This window comes from Sceloporus occidentalis, unplaced genomic scaffold (assembly GCF_023333645.1).
Source record: "Sceloporus occidentalis isolate IW3139 unplaced genomic scaffold, rSceOcc1.0.p SCAF_163, whole genome shotgun sequence".
Taxonomy (NCBI): domain Eukaryota; kingdom Metazoa; phylum Chordata; class Lepidosauria; order Squamata; family Phrynosomatidae; genus Sceloporus; species Sceloporus occidentalis.
Window position 1 is genome coordinate 1,688,791 of NW_028317143.1, and position 20,307 is coordinate 1,709,097.

The 20,307-nt window shown below is 46.5% G+C and overlaps 1 protein-coding gene across 1 annotated transcript; it reads right to left on the bottom strand.

Moving 5' to 3' along the window:
* Window positions 1-7,562: 7,562 nt before the first annotated feature.
* On the bottom strand, window positions 7,563-16,116 carry LOC149279531 (protein TEX261). The gene is made up of 6 exons (XM_089501088.1): window positions 16,047-16,116; window positions 10,131-10,210; window positions 9,706-9,859; window positions 8,801-8,868; window positions 8,115-8,217; window positions 7,563-7,678 (listed from the first exon to the last, which is right to left on the bottom strand). Exons 1-6 carry the CDS (start codon window positions 16,114-16,116, stop codon window positions 7,563-7,565), a joined length of 591 nt encoding a protein of 196 aa, XP_089357214.1.
* Between the last annotated feature and the right edge of the window lie 4,191 nt (window positions 16,117-20,307).

Below are 20,307 nucleotides of genomic sequence, written 5' to 3' on the forward strand. Positions count from 1 at the left end.
GAAATCTGTGTGGCTGAGAGTGCTGGGTGTGGTAAAGTGTCATCTGTATGGCTGAGAGTAGTTAGAACGGCAGAGAGCGAATGCCTGCCTGACAGGAATCTGTCTGTGTGAAGCTATATAGGAAGCACAGCTCCTTCATATTGCGCTCATTCGGCTGCTCTGTAATCAGCTGCTCTTGTCTGGCTGATTCACAGTGTAGCCACTGCCCTTGTCTGGCTTATTAAAAGAGAACGCAATGGGCTGCTCTGTAATCAACTGCTTTTGTCTGCCTGAGTCACGATGTACCCACTGCTGTTTCACAGGGAACGCAGAGGGCTGCTCGGCGATCAGCTGCTCTCGTCTGGGAGCTCATCTTGCCCGGCAGACTAATTTATAGAGCCCAATGAGTTAGACCCAGGAGTCAGGACTGTCCTGTGAAAATCAGGATAGGTGGCAAACCCATACCCAGCAAATATTCTGAGTTCCTAGAAAAGAGGGACATAATGAGAGGAAGGAGGGGCATCAGGGGTACGGAGAACAAAGAGGGACTGACCCGCCTGAATAGGGACGCTTGGGAGACTACTTAAAAATTGAAATTTTCTCCAAATTTCACCGTCATAACATGTTGTTATATAACAGATTTACTAACAATTGGTGTATCTTGAACTGTTTTAGAACATTTAAAGGTAAATACCAGGTAACTAATTTTGTTTGAAAGGGACAGAGATGAAACTGGACACCCGTCCGCCTGACAACGCTCCACTTAGCGAATAAATGACCAATAAACATACGTGGAAACTCTCCAGTTTTCGGCCAGAGGCGCCGGGTGAAGCGCTGCACCTGCCGGACGACACCCAAATCGCATATTTCCCCTTTAAATGGGGGAGCTTCCCCGCAATGTCAGTGGGACCGCCCATTGACATCAGTGGGCGGTCCTGGCCGCTTTCTGCAAGGGTAGGATCCGGGGCCCACGGGTTCCCAGGTATCCTACTAAAGGATCAGTCAGACATTACGTATCTCTAGATCTTCCGTATACCGCGTATATATAGACCGGTATATATACACCGGTATATATACAGCACACACGTATATATATATATATATATAATGCTCATAATAACCTTTATTTCTTCAAATACAGAAGTTCCTTTTAAAGCGATTGATTCGCTAAACGTATCCTCACAATTATCACTTTAATAACCACTTCTCACTTTGATTTGTTGATTTTCCCCGATCCCTTATTGTAACAGCGCTACGGTATCTGCTGGTGCTCTATAAATAAATATTAGTAAATATTCGCTGCGCTTCCTGCCCTCTGTAACGTTTATTTGGTGTAAAAAATGTGTAAAAAAAACCCACCACAAAATAAAAAAGCCTTGGGATGCAGGATGCAGGTGACAGAAGATTCCGTCTTCCAGGATTGGACGAGGCGCTGTTTGTTTGTTTCAGGTTAGAACGTTCTGCGGCCAATGAGAGATAATCAGGGTGGACACGCCCCCGGGATCCCTCACTTCTGTTTGGATGTGGCTGCTGATCACTCAGCTTGCGCTGTTTGTTTATACAGGTTACCCGGTAACTGTGTTGATTTCCTCGAGGCAGGGCTTTCTTTCTGTGTGAAGGACGTTTGCTCTGCATACCTAGACCTGTGACACGCGTGACAGATCCGTGATCAGAAGCGGTGACAGGACGTTGGCGTCCTCTCTCTGTGATGTCTGGCTCTTCCAGGTAAGACACACGTTAAATGTGAACGCGGCTGTCCGGAGGGCCACCTGTCATCCCACCTAGCTGGCTGAGGCTGATGGGAGTGGCTGGCTATAAATACATTCTCCAAGTGTTTAGATACTAAGTAACGGTAATAAATAATGAATGGATCCCGTGCCCCAATCATTATCAGCCATTTGGGGGGGATTCCTGCCATATGGGCCACGCCACTTGGTCCTCGTAGGTAAAAGGAGCCCCCGGGGCCAGGAAGAGCCACCAAACAAGCAGAAAAAGATATTTAATGTTACAAATGTACGAAAATCATTTGTTTTTAGACTACTAATAAAATGTTGAATTCTCCACTTTATGTATAAATCAATCCCTATCATGTTAAATGTGACGTATTATTATTATATTATTATTGCCCCTTAATGCCCCAAGCCCCGCCTTCTCTGGGCAAATCGATGTGTAAATAGGTATATAGAGGATGATATATGACTAGTACAAGAATCAAGGTGGATACTGGACTGCGAATGACATCACATGGGGGCAACATGATGTCACATGGTGCCTATGGAACTCACGTTTTTCCTGTATGCTAAACCTCTAGTAGTCCAAATAAATGGGACCGGTCCTGTTGTTGGGACTGTTGTCAGCTATGGCTATAATCAGGAATGAGGGTTCATACGATGAATATATTAATAATAACGCAGCATAGAAGCGTATTTATTGTACTCAATGGCATTTTCTGGGGAATTATATGAGTGATGGGACGCCGGCTGCTCCTCATTGTAATATTAAACGCTTTCCATTTTATTTTTCACTCCGAGAAGCCACAAGGCCCCGGTGCGGCCCGCCCTGGACAACCTCACCTCGGACCAGCTGATGGCTGCCACTCTTGGGAACGTCGACTGGCTTAAACTCAGCTTGGCAAACGCCGGCTCTGAACTCAAAGCAGACAGATATGTAAGTGCTGTTCGAGGGGCATTTGGTCAACATTTATTGGCACATTAGCCCCATCCGGCCCCCGTCTAGTCGCCCGTTTCTCCTGCTGTAACGACTCAAACCTTAATCAGTCGTTGGTCTCGTCTTAGATTCAGGAGCCTATCCCATGCATGTTTAATACCTCACTGTATTACCCTCTACCACCTCTGCTGGGAGGCTGTACAACTACCTAAGCCTATGACCCTCTCGTTTTATATTATGGCCTCTTGTTCTAAGACGGTGTGCAGCGACAAGAGAACTTTTGTTCCTATAGCTTTATGTGGCATGGGCAACATCACGTAAATCAATGCCAAGGAGGATTTAGAGCGGGCGTTCTGGGGGGGGGCTGACCGGTTTTATCTGTAGCTCTGCCGGTAACCTGATGGTCGAGTCTGTTTTTCCCGACAGGGCTTCACAGCAATCCATACGGCTGCCCGCCAAGCCAAGCTCCAGTGTTTAAAGCTACTAGCCGAGCGTTACAACGTGAACCTTAACCTTCCAACGCGTTTGGGCCGGAGTCCTCTCCACCTGACTTTAAACCAGAAGAACGGCTCTCGAGCGCTGGACTGCGTGCGGTTCTTGATAGGCCGCGGAGCTGACGTTAACGCGTGAGTACCTTTCTCATCCGGCCATGCTTTATGTCACTAGAAGTGGCGTGTCTTGTGCCCTATGGGCAAACGAGCCCCCGACATGGGGAAACTGGGTGGCTTCTGGTATAGGGCAGCAGACCTAAAGCTACCTTACCTGGGGCAGAGATCTACCCGATGGAGGACTGTGCTTTGGCCGGCATGGACTCCAGAAACGTCCCTCACGTTCCTCGGGGCTCATTACACCGCCCCGGGTCAATAAACTGCAATGTAATGCAAGGAGCTACAGTTATTATATAACCGAGTGGAAGAATAATCCATTTTACAATTCAGTATAATTTATAAAGCCGTTCCCTGCTGTTTCTATACACGTTATCGGGGCTTTTAGGGCTGTAGAACCCTGCGATCCCCTCATACCCAGCAAACATTCTGACCTCCTAGAAAAGAAGAGAGGAAAGAGGGACACTAGGGGAGGAAAGAGGGACACCAGGGGAGGAAAGAGGGACACCAGGGGAGGAAAGAGGGACACCAGGGGAGGAAAGAAGGAGACAGGGATTCGGGGAGGAGCTGCCATGTCAGTTGGTATGCCAGTGGTCATATATTTTTTATTAGCCATTGCTAATCATCGAGTATCCGGTGTGTGATGGGAAATGGACTTGATGTTTGAGCAGCCAGTGTTTTGGGTCTTTGATGGATAATTGTTTATTTCCCCCCCATTTATCTGTTATTTCTTCAGGAAAGACAGGAATGGAGTAACGCCTCTTCATCTGGCCGCACGCGAGGGGCTGCAGGAGTGTCTCGTGACATTGGTGGAGGCCGCAGCAGATGTCTATGCCAAGGACACAAAGGGCCTAAAACCAATTGATTTGTGCAAAATCCATTGTCATCGCGACTGTGCAAGGTATCGGACTCCAACCCTCTCTCTTCAAACGCAGACATTGTCCTTCCTCGTGGCCGATTCCCCCCGGCGCTACTTAGTGAATACGTCCTGTAATCTGTATAAACCAGCGAGCGTGTCCTGAAGGTGCAAAGCTTCTGCCCCCAGCCAATTCCTCTCATGTTAGGACAAAGTCTTCTTGCCGACTCTAAAATTCAGCATCTGCAATAACGTGGCGGCTCTAATCGAAGCGGCCAGAGTTCCATTCCATTAGGCTTCTCGTTCCATTAGACTTTCTCTCCCGTCCGCGACTTTCAAAAGCTCCCTGAAAACCCAATTTTAACAACAAGCGCGCAACCTAACCTCCCCCTCCACCACCGGCTAGATTGTAAGCTCCCAGGAGCCGGACCCTCTTCTCCCTTTGTACCAGTTTGTTACCGTTTAAGATTTTAATTTGAAAACTCTATAGAATCTGCTGGCGCTATATAAATAAATATAATTGCCCCCCCCCCCAGGTACCTGAAAAGCATCATGTGGAAGAAGGAGAAGGAAAGTTACGCACGTGACGTGAAGAAGATGGACAGACTCGTAAACAACATTTATGAAACAGAACAGGAAACGCGATTAAATATGAAGGTAAATGTTAAAAGGGTTAATATTTTTTATTATTAAAGAACTAGTTGCACCTCTAATGGTTGAGTGACCATTGAGTGACAATATATATTTATGTCCGTCTATGGAATTCCTTATAATTCTATTTGTATGAATTGCAGAAGCGAGAGGAGTTACTTCGTCAATCCAATTTCTCTAAATGGATCGACGCAAAGGGCTTCCCGGAAAATATACGACAAAAGCATGGATGCAGAGAACGGGATTTATCGGAGTCAAAGCCTCTTCGCTGTTACCATTCAAAGTCGTCTGATGGATACAAAGATAGCGACGCTAATTCCTCAAAGGGCGAGAAACTCCATTTACAAAAGGGAGACAAGACAAAAACACCGGGTTCCTCTACGCGGTCCGAGAGTCGGAGGTCTGGAACGCTGAGCTGTAACTGGAACCGAAGTGTCAACCCATCAATGCCACCAGCGACCAGCATCTCGAGACGTCCGACTCTTAGATTGGGCGCCGAGCCAGAAGAACCCATCAGAGAGGACTTCAGCGCCTACGTATCCATCATAAAAGACAGCGGTGGGAATCGAAAGATCCGCACGGCTTCGGGAAGGGTCGCCACTCCACCCTCGAGTCTGCCGTACGAGGTCATCGAGAGGAAGCTTTTTCCAGGCACCGTTCCTCGGGGCAGGATCCGTATGCCTCAGGAATTCAAGTCCACCCATGTCATTGAACTGCCCAGAAAGCATCAGCCGGCCAGCGGACCGCACAACCAGCCGGAAATCGAGTTTCACCTGCGACAGACATACGACTCCCAGTTTAAGAAGATGGCTAAAGAACGGGGGCGTTTATAGGAAATAAGTGTTTTATATAGATATATATAATTAATAATCAAACTGCCCGGGACACAGGAGGAGAACCTGATTTATTTATTTTATTTTTTTACATGAGCGCTGTCAGGTGGGATTGCGGCAGCGATTTCGTTAAATAAAACTTCCTTAAAAATTCTGAAATCTCTCGCTATTTGCTGGTGATCAAGATAAGCTTAGAAACGCATCCAAAAACCCGCCAGATTTTCCCCAGCGGCTTCAGTGTAACAACCAGGGTGGTCCTTTTGGAGCAAGGACAGGGGCTCTCCTCCCCAACGCGTTTCACAGGCGATCTGACGCGCGTCACTCAGCGAGTCAAATAATTATAAATGTGCGTGTGGACAAAATAAAATCATACTTTACCCCAATACACAGAGGCAGAGAGTAAGACTCGCTTACGGAGCAATTACTTCATTTCAGACACCAACTGGCTTATCTACAAACCTCTAAACACAGTAGATCACAAAAGAACCAATTAGCCATTGTGAAAACTCCCGCTTTTGGGTACGTGTTACGTTTCCGCACCGTCCTCTCTCCGCAAATCCGCCTGCGTTCTTCTGGCCTCCTGGAGCAATTGCTCAAAAAAGGGGACGGAGACACAGCTCTCCCCGCAGGGGCAGCCTTTTCCCCGTCCCTCCAATCAGGGGAGAGTGTGTGTGCGCGCAGGCTCCGCCCCTTCACAGAAGCACCGCAGGGGGCCTGGTTAACGGATACCGGGGAGACGCGGGAGCAGTCGGCGGGGACATTGAGAGCAAAAGAGCGTTGGGAGCCCCCCGGCTTTCGTTTATCTCTTTGTACTGAACTTTTAATGCAACGCCGCTTGGTGTCGGAGCTTTTTAAACCGTAATGACCTCATGGCTGCAAAGCATACTAAATTATAGCCTGATCATTAACCCTTGACGTTAAAGGACCAGCCTAAAGCAGGGGTGTCCAACCTGCGGCCCTCCAGCTGTTGCAGGACTACATCTCCCGTATTCCTGAGCCAGCCCCCTAGCTGAAAGAGCATTATGGGAGACGTAGTCCTGCAGCAGCTGAAGGGCCGCAGGTTGGACACCTCTGTTCCAACGGTAATAATTTCTATGGTGGTCCCAGGACCCCATCTTTCTTCAAAGGTGAAAAGATAATAATGACCTCGCGCAGCGCTTCATACTAAAAATTCCTGGTGGATCGGGCTGTCGTCTCACTAATGTGAACACAAAGGGACCCTCCCGTTCTTTATTACACCTGATCGCATTCCCTACGCCTGCGTATTGATCATGTTTTTTTCGGGTGGCTTTACGTGCCACCCAAAAAGTGCCGCCTGTCTTAGTAAGAAGAAGTAACGATTATTAAGAAACGTAGCCTTTATTTCACAGGGGTGCCGACCAGTGCTGCGGATGAACGATGACTCGCGTCAAACAAATCAAAATATCCGCTGGCGCAGCGAGCGATACTTTTCCCGAACGCCTCCGCTGAACGTCCAGGGGGGGCCAAGCGGCCGCTACGCCGACATGAAAAGTACAACCTATTGGCACTAAGCGAAGTTTGTTAAAATCTAACTAGATCACGGGGTCGATCCTTCGCAGAAAGAGCATTTTGGAGTTTTCCTTGAATCACTGTTGTTAGAACTGGTTAGACTGGGGAGGAATAACTTTCACCATGATCCGCAAACTGGCGCATATATTTTTTTGATCGTTTTTTTGTGTCCACACACAGAAATCCCCACTTCAGGCTCAGTTCATGTGGGTACGAGACGCAGCCCACCGCACACTGTGCTATATCCGTACTGCAGTGCTTATATTCCTTAAGACAATCCCTTTTTTGGGGGGGGAAAAAAACCTCGTTTTCTGTGCAAATGTAAAGGCAGGCCGCTATGAATCCCCCAGATGCTTTATTCCTGGTTTTCCTTAGCAGCGCGCGTTGGGATACTGCATGGCTGCTTTTGCACAGGTTTTTACAGCAAGGAGGGCAGCAGGCTCAGTACATCTTCTGCCGGCTCGGCAAGATGGCCTCCTTGATGAAGGAGAAGATGACGAGGATTCCAGAACGCTTTCCTCTCTTACCCTTTGTGAAATAGTTGGACACCACGTCATCTGCGGGACACAAAGCGACCGTAAAAAAACAAGGAATTCTAGAATTATAGTTAATTTGGCTTCTGCGCCGCTTAGCGACCCTAAATGTAAAGAAACGACCCCAAGAAGTCCCGGATCTGGGATAATTATAATCATTATACTGAACCAATCAAGGCTGCGGGCAAACAAAATCATATTAACATATATATATTCCAAAGAACGACCATTCAAAAGTTTGGGGTCACTCAGCTGTTTTCATAGAAAACAATGAAATAATTGCAAAAAGGGTTTCAATGACTACAATAGTCATTTACAACATTAACCCCGTCTGCGCTGGATTTCTCATTCATTTCATGTTATTTTAAATGGACACAATTTTCTTTCAAAAACAAGGAAATTTCTAAGCGACCCCAAACTTTTGAGCGGCAGCGCATACAGGGGGAGCTCAGAGACTCACCTCCTTGTTGTATCGTCGACGGCAATACGTTCTCTCCGGCCGACAGCGACACGAAGAACGCAAACGGGATGAGCCACAAGCAGAAGGTGAAGTATGCGAGAACCTGCGGAGAATTAATAATCAATAACTGCACGCACACCCGACATCCCCGACAAGCCCCGCTATTCTATACAAGGCCTTTAGGAAGGCAGCAATAGTTATAGATAAACATAAGTTGGGATGGAAATAGATACGTCAGGTTTCCAGATTTTGTGGGTGGGGTGGGGATGGAGAAGACCGGTTTGGTGCGATTACAGCAATGAGTGTTCCTGACAGATTAACAAAATCCCTTCCGGAGCTTCATGTCTGGGGCGAGAGGATTTCCGTAACGCCAGACAGACGGCAGGGCTTCAGACGCACACCCGAGCGGAGGAACACGGATAAAAAAGGCAGAGAAACTAACCCAGTCCTTATTTCAGCCTCATATAGCGACGGGGAGCTGTAGGTCTCGTGGACATTGAACGTATCCACAGAGCAAGATTTTAAGAGCTACGAGGTCTCCTCTTAATCAAACAAAAACATGCTGGAGAGACAGCCTAATATAGAACCATTTTTAGTGCCCATAATAAGAAGAAGAATAGAAATATATTTTTAACATATATATATATATATATATATATATATATATATATATATTTTTAACGTACCTCTGAGAAGGGGTAATACTCTTCTGCGAAGAACTGGAAAGCCAAGTAGTGATTGAGAACCACGAGAGCTGTCAGGGAACATTAAAGGTTTAGCTGCAAGAGGCTTTGAATAATCGCTGACCAGTGTTTAGAACTCGTGATAAGTTACTAAAGCCCGAGAGACTAATGACAGCAGCTGCTGACTCATTAACTGTTCAGCCCTGCGCAGACTACACCGCCATCAGAGACCTGCGCTCCCCCGGCTAGTAACGGCACCGCGGGCCATCAGCGTGCGCGGGACCGCGGGCTATTATTCCGGTTACCTTCGTTTATTTAAGGTTCTGGTTGGATGTAGGGAATGCAGAAGCCCTGCAGCGTTATCCGTAATTCATATGAAAGAAAGCACCGCAGATTATTTCGCTGCAGCCGATTCATGCACGTGCGTTCCTTGTGGATCAGGCTGCTGGGTAGGCAACGTCGGGGAAATTGTGTGCGATAACCCAATTTGGGTAAAGGAGAAGGGGATTATTTCATAAAGGGCTTAAAAATGATGAAAGGGGAAATCACGTGGAACATAAACCTCGGCCCCGCAAACAGTTATGTAGTCTCCGCTGCCGTATACAAAAACCTGTCCCCCCCCCCCCCCCTTTTTGTTCTAATAATCTCCCTTTATCTGCAGACCCGGAGCCGCCGTCCCTGTCAGTCATGTCATATTTTGGGTGACTTTCCCGGTTCAAACCACACACTGAGCTGACGCTTTATGGCAATGCTAATGAAGTCTATTCCTTCATAGACTTTCATTAGTCAGAGAGTCCACCGTGGTGACTGAGACCGAGCCATACCATTCTACGGCAGTACGAGAACGAGTCAGGCTGCTTTTCTAGTAGATTGTGCTTAGATAGCATTATTATTGTCTGAGGACTCACCGCACGACAAGATGAAGTTGGGGGACGTCAGCATGATAAATGGGAACGTCTGCAGCAGCCCGAAGTACACTACGTTGGTGAAGAGGCCGACCCCGATCATCACCCCGGGGAACTTCTCAAACAGATACAGTCCAATTAGCACCGCCGTAGAAAACTGCAAGACAAACAGCCAGCTTATCCAACCCAGCCGCTACATACAGGTCCGGGCGTTAAATGATCTTTGACTGAACTATACATTATACAGGGCCAGCCCAGCCCTTCCTGCAGGGACATGGGTATGCATTCACAATACACAGTGAAGTTGAGACAGACAACTCCCCATTTAGTGAATAATGTCCTACGATCATAACGCAAATGCAGGACTTCTAGCGTGAAAACAAATCTGGTTTCACTGTACTAATAAACCTGGACTTCCAAGAACTTACCCAGATCATGTACTTTATAATCCTGCTGGTGACAACAGTATACTCCTCGATCAGCTCCGCCAGGTAGTACAGTCCGGCCGCTGCAAGAGACCAAAGAAGAGACATGAGATGACGATATACACATCACATACAGAAATCATACGAATATCGAGCTTCTTAGAGTCCGTACATTCAAAGGGTCTGACGGGGCTGATGGACCAAGACGAGCTGATACATTAGAGAAAAGGGGCCCCGAGCGCAAGAGCTTACAATCTAGAGGCCAATGAAAAGGACATAGTATGCAGATTTTAGAAGGCGTGAGAGCCGCTTGCAGATATAACGTATTTGCTCAAATATAAGACCACCATTAATGGAATAATAAAAAAAAAAAAGCATCATCTTAATTTATTGATTTTTTTTTTTTAACCAAACTCAGGCACTTTGTCGTGGCGACCGGCTGGGAATTATACGGCATACAGCGCGACAGGACCCCCGATATCTGCCGGGTCCGCGCTGATCATGAGTGATCAGCAGCTATTTCTAGCTCTGAATTTAGTTACACGCAGACCTAGAGGGATCACAAAACTAGGACGGAGCCGACGGTGGGCCCCCCGGGGCCGATGCCGCCTCCAGGCAACAAGAGAAAATCAAACGCGGGACTTACGTTCCGGAGGATTCCGGGATACGAGCTCCGAGGCTTACATCGGATGAAGGGGATTAATGGCGGGCGCGCTGCCCTTATTACAGGGAAATCATTGTAATGGTCCTGAGCACCCAAAAGCTACGCCTTTCCCATGCATGTTTAAACCCCCTCACTGTATTACCCTCTACCACTTCTACTGGGAGGCTGATCCACTTCTACACTAGCCTCCCAGTAGAAGTGACGCTCTAGTGTTAGATTTGAGTCTCTTGTAACTTTTCTCCTCATTTGAATGTTTCTACCCCCCTCTCTCCGGATGTCTCCATGCATCACATGTAAGGGTTAATTATCAGTGGACGGGGCCACCCTGATCTACAAGTCCATGAAGTGCTGAGAAGGTTATTTCCCAAAAAGACCCTTTCCCCCCACGTTGCTGCTGGCTGTGACTCTATTAGCAGAGTGGGTGCCATTAACTCCGATACCCTCGCTCCTTACTTACACGATCTACCCCTAAAGAAAGTACTGGGGGTAACTGGGGGCCATAGGACAGGTGGGGCAGAGGGGGCTGCTGAGCGCAGACTGCTGCCCTTCCATGACCATCCATGGATCGCAGGACTTTACGACAGACAACGTGACACTTCTCCTGGACCTTCAGAGCCGAGCAGGTGATTGCCGGACCGACAGCTTGGTCGGTGGGAGGACGTCGGGGGCCCCCAGTCTGCCATTTAACAAGAGCTTCTGATTTACAAGGATCTTGGAGGCTACCGACTGCACGAGACTGACTAGCAGGGAATGCACGGGGTTAACCAGATTGCCAAACAGGGATATGACGGAGCCGCTTGCGTCCCATTTCCTTAACCTTTGGGGGTTTATTCACTAAACGCAAAGTTCGCTCACTTCACTATTTATTATGAAGGGCCAGCACTGGCAGGTTCCCCCAGACAGCCCTGTATAATGAATAATTCCATGGGTGACGTTATACATTATAAAGACGTTCAGTAGGGCTGGCCCTTCATAACGTATCGTGAACTCTGTCGTCGTGGAATGGACCCCATAACTCCTCTGACAGGGGACGCGCCGGTTGCATAAGCGTCTCTGGCTAGCGAGACCCCCCAGTCAGCGCTCTCGCAGATTTACTATAAGTGACAGTGGATTCGTGTAACCGGGCAGAGACCTCCGGATGCCACGCGTTACACGACGAACCCCCTCGGTTTCTGGACTCCCAGGACACAGAAGGGCCTCGCCGTCTAAATGGTTTTAACAGGGTTCCTTTACATTCCCGAGGCAGACGACGGACGGCGAACGTACCGGATCCTCCAGCCGGCAGAGACTACATGTTTCTCATACATTCAACATCAGAATATCTATTTAATATCGGAAGAATCAGAGTATTCCTACATAATGAGAAGAATTGCCCCATTTCTCTCCCCACCCACCCAGGTATCTGCCCCGGTGCAGACCCTCGCCATCAGCACGGAGGACTAATGGACGGGTTTAACGGTCTCCGAGTAAGATTTCTGGTATAAACACAAGGAAATGGGCAACGATATATATTTATATATTATTGCCCCTCTGAGGGGCTTTAACTCCCTCTGTAAACCTGGATGTACCGAGGAGGCAAATGAGAACATTAACCCTTTAGGAAGCACACGGCTCTATTACCTAAAGTGCGGATCCCGGCACGGGGTCGTCTAACCAGGAAATTGTTATTTGTTTTATATAGCACTGCCATATGCCGCAGCGCTGTACAAGGGCTAGATGTTTACATTAGAGTCTAATAGTGTTTCTTCTGCGAGCGATTAGCGAGTAAATCCCACGTACCCCGCACTGTCTGCCTCCACATCCTTGAGTCCGTCATTACTAGGAGCTCAGAATGTTTAGCAGATCGGCCCGATTCGGCCCCCGTTTCTCCTGTAAAGACTCAAACCTTAATTAGTCGTTGGTCTCGTCTCAGATTCAGGAGCCGCATGTCTACCCCGCGCATGTTCACATTTCCCTAGTTAGCGGAGTGTGAGTTACAGGGAGCACTCAGAGTGTTTGCTGGGTATGAGGGCACCGCAGGGTTCTCCGGCCCTAAAAGCCCCGATAATGTATAAAAACAACAGCATTGGTGTCATTGGGTAGCCGTGTGCTTTATGCAGCCAGACGTTTTGGTAAAGCTCTACCTCGAGCCGCACTCGCTAATACAAAAACAAACATATGTCTAACACACGTCTGCTGAAAAAGAGAGACATTTACACGTATGTGCGCTTAACGGTTAAACAACACAGCCAGAGAGGAAAGCCACGTCACATACACACCGCCACGCAAAAACATGGGGTCACTCCGCTGTTTTCATGGAAAAGAGCGAATTTCTGGCAGTAACATAATTACAAAAAATGTCTAACCATCAATTAGCCATTTAAACTTAACCTTGAATCAGTGAACACAACGTGCCATTGGAACACAGGAGTGATGGGAGTGATAACGTGCCACTGGAACACAGGAGTGATGGGAGTGATAACGTGCCATTGGAACACAGGAGTGATGGGAGTGATAACGGGCCATTGGAACACAGGAGTGATGGGAGTGATAAAGGGCCATTGGAACACAGGAGTGATGGGAGTGATAAAGGGCCATTGGAACACAGGAGTGATGGGAGTGATAAAGGGCCATTGGAACACAGGAGTGATGGGAGTGATATCGGGCCATTGGGACACAGGAGTGATGGGAGTGATAAAGGGCCATTGGAACACAGGAGTGATGGGAGTGATAAAGGGCCATTGGAACACAGGAGTGATGGGAGTGATAAAGGGCCATTGGAACACAGGAGTGATGGGAGTGATAAAGGGCCATTGGAACACAGGAGTGATGGGAGTGATAAAGGGCCATTGGAACACAGGAGTGATGGGAGTGATAAAGGGCCATTGGAACACAGGAGTGATGGGAGTGATAACGGGCCATTGGAACACAGGAGTGATGGAAGTGATAAAGGGCCATTGGAACACAGGAGTGATGGAAGTGATAACGTGCCATTGGAACACAGGAGTGATGGGAGTGATAACGTGCCATTGGAACACAGGAGTGATGGGAGTGATAACGTGCCATTGGAACACAGGAGTGATGGGAGTGATAACGGGCCATTGGAACACAGGAGTGATGGGAGTGATAAAGGGCCATTGGAACACAGGAGTGATGGGAGTGATAAAGGGCCATTGGAACACAGGAGTGATGGGAGTGATAACGGGCCATTGGGACACAGGAGTGATGGGAGGGATAAAGGGCCATTGGAACACAGGAGTGATGGGAGTGATAAAGGGCCATTGGAACACAGGAGTGATGGGAGTGATAACGGGCCATTGGAACACAGGAGTGATGGAAGTGATAAAGGGCCATTGGAACACAGGAGTGATGGGAGTGATAACGGGCCATTGGAACACAGGAGTGATGGGAGTGATAACGGGCCATTGGAACACAGGAGTGATGGGAGTGATAAAGGGCCATTGGAACACAGGAGTGATGGGAGTGATAAAGGGCCATTGGAACCCAGGAGTGATGGGAGTGATAAAGGGCCATTGGAACACAGGAGTGATGGAAGTGATAAAGGGCCATTGGAACACAGGAGTGATGGAAGTGATAACGTGCCATTGGAACACAGGAGTGATGGGAGTGATAACGGGCCATTGGAACACAGGAGTGATGGGAGTGATAACGGGCCATTGGAACACAGAAGTGATGGGAGTGATAAAGGGTCTCTGTATGCCTATGAAGAGATTCTATTAAAAAACAGCCGTTTCCAGCTACAATAGTCATTTACAGCATTAACCCCGTCCGCGCTGGATTTCCGAGCACCATACATTTCAAACGCTTATTATTTATTGTCATCGCTTTTAAATTGATAAAATCAAGTCCCATCGGATGCAGAACACGGAAGGCTTTTACTATACACTGAGGTCAGAGTACAAGAATATATTCCGCACGTCACAACCTATCTACGCCCGTCATAAATCAGGACCTGTGCACCCAGAGGGCCAGAGGTTCTTACAGCCGGCAGCCAGCCATTTGGGGTAAAATAGAATTTTATTATTTTTATTGTTGTTTCATATAGCGCCATCATATTCCGCAGCACAGTACAATAGGAGGACAGGGCATAACAAGCAGTATATAGCAAAATTATTAAGGGTTTTGTTCCATTTTCCCCAAGTTGGGCGATTACATTTTTTGTAACAGCAGCCTGGCATATTAAAGCAATACGTATAGAGGTGTTTAATATATATGATATATATCCCTATAGATTTACGTGGTGTTCCCCTTCCTAAAGCACTCCGGGATCCGGCAGACTCCTTCCGTATGCATTCGCCCCTTTAACCCCCCCCCACACGATATACTGCGCCCTCCAGACAGCTCCTCCGGGGCAGGCTCAGCAAACCCCGCGGGCGTTGGAACCGTAAGATGTAATCCCCCCCATTTGAGGTCAACGGGAAAGCTTTCTGCCAATGAATGACACGATTCCTCTACCAATACAATAAAGTACACTAAAGCGGGTAATTACCCCACCCATCCTATAAAGACGGGGAGCTCCAGGTTCACGAGACGCGTCACCGTACAGAATAAACGTCTCCTCCGGCAACAAATAACACGGGATCCATAAAAGATCAGACCCATCAGACGTTGGTCTCGTCTTAGATTCAGGAGCCGTATGTCTATCCTGTGCATGTTTAATACCCTCACTGTATTACCCTCTACCACTTCTGCTGGAAGGCTGTTCCATTTATCTTTCACTCTCTCAGTAAAGTAAAGCTTCCTTACGTTATAATGTCATCTTAAACCATAACAGAGGCGCGCACACACAATATATAAGCCACCAAACCATACAGGGTATTACCCGGCACCCCTGCTAGTGGAATGGTACAGTCGGAGTACTAAACATTGATGCCTACAGTATTAAAGGAATTTGTAACCGTACAGGATTTTTTATTTTCTTGTTTTAAAGAAAAAAAGCGCTCCGTGCAGCAGTATGGATCCAGAAGACTCCGCAGAACTTTATAGAACTAAATAAACCTTCTGTGGACTAAAACAAAGCAGACATACATAGAAAATACCATGTTACATACATGTGCAGATTTAACACGTGGAAACAAAATGGGCTGCGTGACCGGGTACCCGTCCCAACTAAACCGGAACAACTGAGACCCTTTTTTACAATAAGTGTCCCTATTAATAGTCGCTGACCAATTTGTAAAATATGACACGCCCCCTGGAGCTTGCAGTCTGATTGGGCACTCCAGTGACCATCAGGGTAATGAGGAGGTACTCACCTATTGCCAGGGTTACAAAGGCCACCTGGATGAGGAGGGCCAGCCAGCTGAGTACATACATGAACCACATCTTGCTGGATCTGACGGCGACACTGCACTGGGGGGTCCGCTCGCACTGCGCTGGGGGGTCCGCTCGCACTGCGCTGGGGGGTCCGCTCGCACTGCGCTGGGGGCTCTGTGTCAGGGAATGAGCCTACAGGCCTCCTTACCCCCAGCAACTGCTCTCTCCCCCTCCTACCTACAACCCCCCAGTAACACTCCAATTCCCAGCACACCCCTGACACCTGTCCTCCAAGACTCGAGGAGCTCACTAAACTCTAAGCATTTCCACTGCTCCACTCGGCGCTGCCCACCTGAAGGAACCCGAATGTACCCGCGAAACTTAAGCCTCCGCCGCCCCTAAGCTGAGCCAGTTTCCAGCAAGACAGCTGGACACCTAACCATAGAGACGAAGCACTTCCGCTAACCATAGAGTAACAAAACCAACGACTTCCTGCCGATCGCGGGAAACCATAACGCTAATAGGAATTCCTACCATAGAGACGGAGTAGGGATTCTCCCGCCGCCATGTTTGTTTTGGGCAGCCACTTATATTCCAGTTAAAAAGCCTGGGATTTCGTCATTGCTTGGTTGCTGGCGTCATGTTTAGGGATGCAATTATGCCATATGGGTGCAAAAATTACTTAAATAAATAATTCTAATTTCATTTTCATAGCTTAGCTTTATATTTTGAATGTTTTTCTCCCAATACTGGGAATTATTGGTTTGTACAGCAACTGGACTAAGAAATCCAGTATGTAAGATGTAAAATGAGTTTCCAGGGACCGGTCTCATCTTACTGCACAGCTCAGATATTATCACATGGACACTAAGACAATTACAGCACCCAAGTTACATCGCCCGCTTCTTCTCGCCTGTTTTCTAGAATATTTAGAACTTTTCTTTTTATGCCAATTTTAGATGTAAAGTCCAACATTTAGTATGAATAATACATTAAAATATTTTTTTGGTTCTATTTTGCTATGACCCCAAACCAGTTTGGTTCACCAAAATACCTCAAAATATATTAATATAAGTGTCTTGAATGTTTTCTTTTGTTGAAGTTACGGGGCACAGAATGAAACCTTTCCGTTCCCTTTTCCAAACTTTTTCACATTTTATCTTCTGAAGCCCATATCTCTTTTGCATACCTGGGAACTCTCCGGGTCAAGACCCGAAACCTCCGGGTCGCGGGGTCTCGACACCCCCTGATCCCCGCCCATTTTTCCTTTAAATGGGGGCGCTTCCCGCTGACCACAGTGGGCAGTCCTGGCCGCGTCCTGCAAGGGAAGGTAGCCGGAGCTCAGAAGTTCCCAGGTATGGTCATTTGGGACGGTTCAGCAGCCCACCAGCTCAAAATACCCCTACAGAAGTATATATTTTTAGAGAGAAGACAACCCAGGCTATTTTACTAGGAGAATATTCACACTTATCATGCTACCAGTTGGTCACCCCTGGCAAAAAATCATCCGAAACATTATAAAAAAAATAAAATCTCATGTTTATTTTATTTAGAGGAAAAGACAACATCCATTCTACAGCGTGCCATGGTCAGCAAAAGTACATATGACATATTGTACATGTAACGATAACCATCTGTAGGGAAATGGCGAAGAAGGAGAGGTTGGAAGGTGGGGGAGGGGAACAATGGGGGAGGGAATCATCGCCCATATAGTACTATACAGCCATGTTTCGCAATAAAGTGCAATTGGGGGCGCAGTTGTTACAATAGAATACAACAGGTAATCTGGCTATGATCTAATGCAGTTATATATATATATCATTGTAATTGAGCATATCTCATTCTGTTACCCCCAAGATGGGGGCTTTGTTCTCATAACGCTACCAACGGCATCCTAAAGGGTATGTCCCAAATCAAGAGGAAAAAAAAACCAATTACTATTAAAACCGGGAACTCAAGACTTTCAATTGCATAAATGGTGAGCACCGTAACTTCTGGAAGTAAGTGTCAGACCTTCCACGTTTTTAACAAAGTCAAGCGTATGAAACCTACGGAGGTATTTTCACCCAACGCGGCGGGCTGCTCGGTGCTTTAAGACCAAAAAACCCACTAAACCAACCATTTCTTTCTCAGAATGTGGCCGATGTTTTTAGAATGTTAGACATATCTATGAACTCTCTGTCATTGCTGGTTATCCCTCATTGGCCTCTGAGACCAATTTTGGGCTCTGGTTGAAGTGTGGCACTCTAGTTCCATCTATTGAGGATTACCCCACCGCCATACGTGTCTCTCCACCTCTCCACCATTTCATGGTAATATTTCCGCAAATACCTCCTTGGCGATCCTCACCTTTGTCTGGTACGCATGGACCTCATGCACAAATTTTGGCCAGCCATTGGGAGGCCAAACCTGATCACAGAAGTTGGAGATAGACATTGTTCATTATATAATTGTTACTCCTGGAAATACTTCTTGGATATAAGCCGTTTCTTTATGATGAGGAACAAAAACCATGAAGCAGTTCATAAATCTCAGCAATTAACCTCTAAGAGCAGAAGAATGAGCGTCTTCACTCACTACCCCCTGGGCAAATAATGCCTTGGGCTTAAAAACCTAAGCTGTAATTTAATTTTATGTTCTTGGCATCACTTCCTTCCTTCCTTGTTCTTTTTTTTGTGTCCCTCACATTTGGCACCAGAAGATCAGAGATCCAGGAGTGAGATCATGTTGTATGTCGTAAATTCAGTATTCAGAGACGCTTGCCCTTTAAATGCAAATTCTTGATCCTAACACAGACCCCATGTGTCCTGGGTTTAGTGGGACTGTCCTGGTTTGGAACTCAATGTTGCTGGGAGGCTGTTCCACGTATCTGCCTCCAACTCATGTATTAAAATGTCTTACATTACATCCAAGACTCTGACCCCCTAGTGTTAGATTCTGACCACTTGTTGTAACTTTTCTCCTCCTTTGAAATAAACTCTTCTACTTTGTTAAATCCCTTTATGTATTTATATTAAGGTGACCAGATTTTTTAAATGAAATTTGGGGACATTCTCTTTAAATTGGCAAATGCTAAAAAAACATGTTCTAAGCATATTTTCTTCAAACTAAATATGCAGTGTATTTGGTATGTGTTTATGAAGTGGTTGTATTATATATACGTTATTTCTCACATTAGACTAAAAACAAAATACTTCTTAGAATCTTTTGGCCAGAGCCGGATTAAGAGCATCAAGGGCCTGGTGCTGACGATTTTGGTGGCCTTTTTAGGGAAATGAAATAAACAGAATCTTACCTCCTCGCCACTGATGACATCAGTGCTCGGCAGATAATATAGGATAGAATTTTATGTTATGGGATTGATAGTAATCCGTATACTCAAAAAAAAGTCATCATACACGGGATGCCTGAAGGCACTAATGTTTTTTAATAAAATATGCAAATTGAAATGGACCGGGATGGCTAGGGAGCCACGGTGCTTTTAAGTCCAATGATGCATGTTTGGCCACCGGCTAAATTTATGTTTTTATATTTGCTCGGCACCTGTAGCGTATCAAGCCGGTGGCTGCATACTATAGGACCTGATCTGCCTCTGGAGCCGCGGTATTGGAAACTATGTGGCTCTACTGGCCACCGACCAACTGGACATATCCCGCTGACCCCACACATAGGGTATTATCTTCTGAACCTAAACACATAACTCAATAATACCCAGTATCATGGAGCTGTTAGCGTGTTCCGTGAGATATCCGCTCCGGTATTTACTGTACCTCCACATGTTGACGTAACGTTCCATATGCAAAGAGTCATTCCGCAAGTCAAATTCTAGACTCTTTCAACATCTAATTAATTTGGCTATTGACACAGATGTATGTGCCAAGTTACACCTGGCTGTACTTTATCGTATATCATATACTACCAAAATATTTACACGTGTGTAGGTATCTATTAGGCCAGGAGGAAGGATGAATTATTCACGGTTTTTGCTTGGAAGTTTTTCAAACCAAAATGTCTTCTTGAAATATTCTTTTATTTGATATATTTTATGACTTCGCATTAAGTGTATTGCAGTTTTTGTGTGTTTTATTAATGGATACAAAATATTTGGTTGCCGTGATGGTATTTTTTGTTAGTCATGCTGATGTTATTTTTTTGAAAAGGATGTGAATAGAAAAAATGCAATTCTTGTTTTGCCGAAACTGTGATATAACTGTAACATACTGTTACGGAAGCACCCGTGCTAAAGACCACCTTTTTTGC